At 45.8% G+C, this 7750-nt stretch overlaps 1 protein-coding gene across 1 annotated transcript; it reads right to left on the reverse strand.

Annotated features, from left to right (window-relative positions):
• Nucleotides 1–939: 939 nt before the first annotated feature.
• On the reverse strand, nt 940–6663 carry snx21 (sorting nexin family member 21). Its single transcript, XM_015022971.1, has 6 exons — nt 6337–6663; nt 3338–3625; nt 3044–3240; nt 2813–2954; nt 2576–2741; nt 940–1938 (listed from the first exon to the last, which is right to left on the reverse strand). Exons 2-6 carry the CDS (start codon nt 3615–3617, stop codon nt 1467–1469), a joined length of 1257 nt encoding a protein of 418 aa, XP_014878457.1. The 5' UTR covers nt 3618–3625; nt 6337–6663; the 3' UTR covers nt 940–1466.
• Between the last annotated feature and the right edge of the window lie 1087 nt (nt 6664–7750).

Raw genomic sequence — 7750 nt, forward strand, 5'->3', positions numbered from 1 at the left:
AGGGCCTCTTCCCGGGGTAAGTGCCCGGAACACCTCACCAGGGAGGCGTCCAGGAGGCATCCTGACCAGATGCCCGAGCCACCTCAACTGGCTCCTCTCGACGTGGAGGAGCAGTGGCTCTAGTCTGAATCCCTCCCGGATGACCGAGCTTCTCACCCTATCTCTAAGGGAGAGCCCAGCCACCCTGCGGAGGAAATGCATTTCGGTCGCTTGTATCCGTGATCTCGTTCTTTCGGTCATGACCCAAAGCTCATGACCATAGATGAGGGTGGGAACGTAGATCAACCAGTAAATCGAGAGCTTTGCTTTTTGACTCAGCTCTCTCTTCACCACGACGGACCGGTACAGCGCCCGCTTCACGGCAGACGCTGCGCCAATCCGCCTGTCGATCTCCCGCTCCTTTCTTCCTTCATTCGTGAACAAGATCCCCAGATACTTAAACTCCTCCACTTGGGGCAGGATGACCCCCCTGACCCGGAGAAGGCAGTCTACCCTTTTCCAGCTCAAGACCATGGCCTTGGATTTGGAGGCACTGAGCCTCATCCCGGCTGCTTCACACTCAGCCGTGAACCGCTCCACAGCGAGAGCTGCAGATCACGACCTGATGAAGCCAATAGGACCACAACATCCCCAAAAAGCAGAGATGCGATCCTAAGGCCACCAAAACGGATCCCCTCAACACCTCGGCTGGTCAGAGATTCTGTCCATGAAAGTAATGAACAGAATTGGTGACAAAGGGCAGCCTTGGCGGAGTCCAACTCTCACCGGAAACGAGCCCGACTTACTGCCGGCAATGCGGACTGTTGCTTCAGTAACTATAGTTATATCTATTTTGAAAACTTTTCTGATACTTTAACATGTTTTTGATTAAAAATGTGCCACTGAAATACGGAGCTTTATGGATGTGGTTCCGCCTTATGGAGTCATAATACTGCTGTGTTATGATTTATGGAGTAAACATTTAAATTCATTCATATGAATGAATGATGCTGTGAACTTTCTCCCTCCTTTAATCCTTTGTTCACCAATCAGCCGTCAGATTGTCATATTAGCTGCTGATGCAAATCAATCCTCACGTCTATTTCTGTCTAACATCCAGTCATCATTCGGGGTCTCCGTGGCAACTGCAGCCAGGCATCTGCCTGAAGGCTGGGGATCCTACAGGGGGCGCCGCCGCCGTCGCCCAGCAGCCATTGAACTGTTTTCAGTCAGATCAGAGTCAGGTGGTCTGACTGAAAGCTGAAGTGAAACGCTGAGGTTTCAGGTCGTTTCCCAGAAGAAGAAACTGCGGCGTTGCTTCTGTCAGCAGCAGTCAAACCGTCCTCCATGTTGGGTCTAAATCAGGGCGGCGACTCAGATCACATTTCATTTCCATCCAAAACCAAAAACTGTTCCCACTTTATTGCTTTTTCTACTTGATGTGCAAAATAAAGTTCAGGAGTCTCTGCTTCCTGCTGTGCGCCGCCTCAGCTATCGCCGTCGCTCTCCTGCAGTTTGTGTTTGACCAGGAAGTCCCTGATGGTCACATGGTCATCTGGCCCCGCCCCCTCCAGCTGCTGCAGATGCTCCTCCCACCGCTGCTTGTCTCTTCCTGTTTGCCACGACAGACGGATCACCACCTGCAGCAGCGGCAGCGCCAAAGACTGCAGCGCCGCGTCCGGATGTAAGGGGAGGAGCTTGTCCTGCAGAGGGAGGGGCTTGTCCTGCGGCTCAGGGGGCAGGAGCATGCGTAGGGCGAGGTCGCAGTGCTCCAGAGCCTCCTCCAACTGCTCCACCTCCTGGAAACAACAAGCCAGCCCCACCTGGGTGAAGAACCAATGGGAGGAGGCTGGAGGCGGGGCCTGTGTCTCATCGTCATGGTAACTGGCCCAGCCCAGCTTGTGTTGGAGTCTCTTGGCGTTGAGTAGCGGACCTAAAGCCTCCTGGAAACGTTCGGCTCTGAACAAGAAGAAAAGCAGATAGTTAACCTGAAAAACCTGGAAAAGTCTGGAAAAACCTGGAGAACCAGGATCCAGATTCTGATTTAGTTTCGCCCAGATTAATTTTATTGCTTGAATTTTCCTGCAGGTTCATCATGAGTAGTTCTCAGCTGCTGTGAGCTTTAAGGAGTCCACCGCTAGCTGAACATGTTGGCATCAATATACTGGATTTTCTTATGAACCTAAAACTGTTAAAGAAATCACATTTATGACAAAACTGTTTATCTTTGTCATATTTTCACCTACGGAGGCCGTCAGGTTTTATTTGCCCAGGTTACTAATATTCTATAAATAAAACATTGGTTTTATTTAAAGACCCCAGACTAGCTAACACCATTAGCAGGAGCTAACACCTGAACGATACTTGATACGTAGAAATTCCTGTTCTGGCTGGACGGTGCTAGCTTCACAGCACCTAGCATATATCATCTACCCAAGATGCATTGCAGGATAAAGATGGCAACATCTTATTGACAATATTTTTATTTAATTTGTCAAATTAAGCAGCCTGCAGTATTCTTACTGTGTGTTTTCCTCAGATAAAGTCTGTTGTTCCAAGCAGTGGTGCATCATGGGAGCTGAAGCAGCGTTCTCACCTGATGAGTAGCTGGCCGGCCTGCAGGTCGCTCAGGTAGAAGAACTGCCGCACACTCGGCGCCCCCCGCAGGACGGGCAGCGAACACAGGTGAGAGAGGTACTGCTCAAACGCCCGGCTCCGCTTAGCGATGGTTTCCGCCGTGAAGTTCCTGCGCAGCTTCTTTCCTGCGAACGTTAAGAGACGTCAGAGCTCAAACCCGAACCGCTTCCTGCAGCAGGACGATGCGGCGCCTTACGGGGGAACGAGACGCGCTCCATCTGGTTGCCGTAGTTACGCCTCAGAGTGGCGTGAAGCCGCTGGAAGTCGGAGTAGCGGCGGGTGATGACAGCAGGCATCTTGTCGCTGCCTCCGGACTGGATGACATGGATGGCGTAGAGCTGCAGGACAGTACCGGCTCAGTCGGGTCGGGGTGGCGATATGTTGTGTGATGCATCGGGTCGGGTCGGTGCTCAGAGGAAGAACTCACCACGTACTTGGCGGCGCCGTCCTGAACCACGCTGGCGTCGGTCACCTCAAACAGCAGCCCGTCTGCCGGCCGCCTCACGCCGTGGCCAGGACTCGACCCGCCGAGTCCGCGGAGGGTCCGCCAGCCGTCCTGGAGCTGCCGGGTCAGCAGGGCGGAGGGGGCGGGGCCGCCGGGGCACACGCCCACCGGACTGGCGTCTGTGAGAAACAACAGACAGGAAATGAGACGCTCGGACCGCCGCCTAATCCAACCAGGACCGTCGGTTCTCAGAAAACGGCCCGACGTGTCGGCGACCTGTGCTGCTCAGTCCGTCCTCCAGCGACTCGCCCAGGAAGTCCGAGTCGCTGTCCATCGCCTCGCTGCCGTCCTCGCCGCCAAGCTCTCCGTCGTCGAAGCACAGCGTTCCCCGGAGACGCTCCGTCACACACTCCTCCTCCTCCAGCTCCGCCTCCCACCGCTCCTCGCTGAAGCCCCGCCCCTCGCCCTCCGGGCCGCCGTCCTCCTGGTCCGGGTCGGCGCCCGGGCCGGTCTTGAACAGAGAGCGCTTCAGGCGGTCCAGAAACCGTGCCGCCATGACGCCGCCTGGCAGGAACCAGAAGTTTGACCCATCAGTTTACAGCAACATCTTAGGTCTGACCTTTGACCTAAAATGTCACTGATGAACTTTTAGGTCCCAGAATCTCCTAAACTTTATGACAAACTTTTTACATTTGAAATCGCTCTGTCTCTGTTTGAATTCCATCTTTATATGATAAAATTTCTCCAAATTCTTTACATAGAATTCTTTTTATAGAAACTGCGATTGCAAAAAGTATTATAGCACATTAAGTACACCAAGCATATTCCTCACATGATTAGCCTTAAGTAAGTACAGAGTTAGGCTAAGCTAAGCTAACACTGCAGTCAAGGCAGCGATATTGCGAGAGCGATAAATTGGTGATATAGTTTTATTTTATGCACGTTTTGACCTTAAAACCTGCTGGTGGAATTCAGAACAGCAGTTTTTAGGATTTTAGGTCTGGCAAAGCGAACTTTCCCATCCAAAGTTGGGTCTGTGCCTTACCAGAGGTACAAGCCTCTCTGGTTCATGCGCAAAATTCACATTTTCTTCATTTTCCTTTTTGCAACATTTTAAAAGCTAGCTTAAGATTTGCACAACAATTGGATGGAGACAGCTTCAAGCTAAATATTCAGTTAGCAAGTTAAATATTTAGCTTCTGACTATTTAGCCAACTACTGCTAACTAAATAGTCAGCTTGCTAACTAAATATGTAGTTAGGCAGCTAAATAGTTAGCCAGGTTATCTAGTAACTAGTTACCCTGAGAGCGCCCTCCACAGGAAGTCAGAAGAACAGCAGCTCTCAGTGTGATTGCTGCTATCCTGAACACATCCTGAGTTTTTAAAGAGGTTTTGGTAAAAGAATGTTCCTCATTCAGTTTATCTGAGGTTGAACTGAGTTCAGATAATTTATTTCCAGGTTGAAGGTCGCAGGGAAACGGTTTGTTTCCATTGCAGCTCTGCAGAAACTGCAAGCCGCAGCAGCGATGGCTGCCGGCCGACCTGGCTCCAGTTACAGGACCAGCAGCTCCTCCAAATGGAAATCATGTCACTGATTAATAATGCAGAGATCCGTGAAGCCGGCCTGCAGGAGGCGGCGGCCTGCAGACTTCCTCCAGATCATTTCCTCCCCAATGGCTGCAGCGCGAATCAGGACTGAAGCAGCTGATAAAACAGGAGCTGCTGACCATCAACTCTGCATTTCAGACCCAAACACAGGCCAATCAGACTGGATGATGCCATCTTTAGCTCCAGTCTGATGTTCACTTTCACAGTTTTCCTTTAGCTCTGACCTGCTGGTTCTGATTCTGAACAATAAATAGTTTTTCAAAGAAATAAAACTCCTCCAGGATCTGCGGAATACAACAGGAAGTAAAAGATTATCCACGTTTATACATCAAAGTCCAAACTGAGGTGTTTACTGGTGGGACCTTCAGCTGGCTAATTAAATACTTAGTTTGGAGCTAAATATTTAGCTTGCTAACTAAATATTCAGTATTTAATTTAAAACTTTTTAAATTGAATTTATAAATAAATGACGCATGAAAGAAACTGACAAGAAAAAAAACATGTTAGTAGGAAAGAGAGCTCCTGATGAGATGAAGAATCGCCAGCCTTCCTGTTAGTTTTCAGCGTTGTTCTCTCCTGTTGACAGAAAAATGTCTCCAAACTTTCTGGTTCAGGTGTTTCTGCTTCTACGTCAATATTTTAATCCTACAGCTTAAAATACTGAAATGTAACACATCAATAATAGGGAGATTATTAATGAAATGTTAGATAAGTTTGAAAGTCGCCATTTGTAAAGTTACACAGTCAAAAACTAACAATAATAATCTGTGTTATTTAGTCAAAAGAGAAAAAAAAATTCTCCATTTTTTTCATTCATTCATAAATGTCATAATTTCACACTATTTAAGTTAAGTAAATATTTATCTTGGAGCTAGTTACCTTGAAAACCTAATATTTAGTTAGAAACTAAATATTCTGCTTGCTAATTAAATACTTCAGTATCTAGTTTGCTTGCTAACTGAATATTTAGTTTAAGCTTTATATTTATATTTTATTTACAAATGAATGAATGAACATGGTGAAAATATGACACTGAAAAATGAACCCACATTTTTTAAAATAAATAACTCAAATTATTGTCCTTCCTTCCCCACCAGGTCGTCACTGTAAATAATAATTTGTTCTTACTCACCTGTTTGAATCAAAAGTCAATAAAACAAGTAAATAAAAATAAATTGAGTGTTTAATCTGTATCTTACACCGTGTTTTCTATGCCAATTAGGTTAAATGAAAACAAACTACGTCAAAATTAGTTGGTTTTATTGTTAAATGTTTGACATTAAAACGTGTAAAAGCTTGTAGTCTTGCAATAAGGAAATTATTTTTCAGCTAAAACTGTCCAGAAATGAGAAGTTAAAAGCACCGAATGTCCGTGAAGGCATCATTGTGATGACTAACAGGTAGTTATCGATCACCAATAACTTAACGTAAACATATTTAAAGTGTTAAAGGAGCATTTATTGATCACTAACCAGAACTTTGTGTTAAGCTCCGCTAACTGACCCAAACCTCCGAACCTCCCGGACCAGAACCGGTTATCCTCCTCTCGGTCTCAGTTGTTTTGAAGTTAACCTCCAGGCTGCGCGGAGTTAGCAGCGGAGCTAACAAGTTTCCGCTGCTCCTCCTCTCAAAGTTGCTCCAAAGCCTCCGACCTCCGGACACTCACCCTGGACTGGACCGGGACTCGCTGTCCGCTCCGCTTAGTCCATGTCGGCCCGGTTCACCTGAAGCCCGAGGTTCCTATCATGATCTCCAAGGTGGACCGTTCAGTCCGAGTTTTGCTGTCGGACCGACTCTTTGAGCTGACTGCATCCTGATTCCCTCAAGCTTTCCCCGGTCACAGCCAGCGGGAGAAGGCGGGGCCCTCTGGATGTCACTTGGTGACCATATAAGGACATGCAGTGTTCAGTTCCGTCCAGTAGAGGGGAGTAAAAACTCCAGCAATCCGAACCTACACATTGTTCTGATGCCATAAATTATGCAAATATTTTTACATTATAAACTGTTTTTACATGTGTTTGTTTATCATATTTTTAATTTTAACGCAGAAACATTTTAAATATTTCCTTGATTTATGTTTTATTTTTTTATATTTCTTATTTATTTTCTGTATACAAAGAATTTGTATAATTTATTTTACATACTGTGTTAGTTTCATGTATTGTATTTTTAATTTTCATGCGGAAATATTTAATTTCAAATATTTCATCCATTAACATTTCTTTTATTTATATTCCTTATTTACTTTCCAGATCTTTGTTTTACTGTTTATTTATTTTCGACATAGACTTGTCATCCTTTAAATAAAAACAATTCAATAGCATTAAAGTAATAGATGTCTCAACATACATATAAATTATTTCTCTATTACATGGTTAATTTGGAAAATATATTTATTTATTTTATGCATTTAATGAAGTAGTCGAACTCCTAAATATCCATAGATTTAACAAGACTGAGATACTTGACTTGATTTTTAAATAATTTCTGTAAATATGATTAAAACTACAAATGTGCTAAAATCCTATCTGGCAGTGGAAATATTACATCTTCTTCCTCCACTTGATGTCAGGTCATGTTCTTGGTGTTTGCACCAACTTTTACATTCAAATCTATTGCAAATGTCACCAACTGAACTCAGTAAGTCACTGGAAAGTTGTTGAGTTTTTTGTAGCATTGAATGCAGCACTGCGGAGAGAGGGTTAGGGGCGTGGCTAACCTGACGCAGTCCGGAGGAGTTGCAGTGGGCGGAGCTTGGGGTCTCACCTTGTAAAGTTGGAGCCTCCACCCTTCACATGAAACTCGGAGTTTCTACTGTTGACACATTTCACCGACCCGCGTCTCACCTGAGCAGGTAAGAGAACCAGAACCCTTTACTGGGTCGGGACCAGTAAGATGTATTGGGGCAGACGTCATAAACTGGGTTTCATTGGAGGTGGGCGTCTTCAGCATGTTTTTAAGAAGTTTCTGAGTGGAGAGGTTCTTCCTGCCTTCTGACTCTGAGAGGCTCTGAATGTTGAGCCTGTTGATTTGTGTCAAACTAACATCTGGTGACTTCAGCGGCTGACAGACAGGAAACA

Source organism: Poecilia latipinna, unplaced genomic scaffold (assembly GCF_001443285.1).
Source record: "Poecilia latipinna isolate Pla-1442-1.1 unplaced genomic scaffold, P_latipinna-1.0 Scaffold3155, whole genome shotgun sequence".
Lineage (NCBI taxonomy): Eukaryota > Metazoa > Chordata > Actinopteri > Cyprinodontiformes > Poeciliidae > Poecilia > Poecilia latipinna.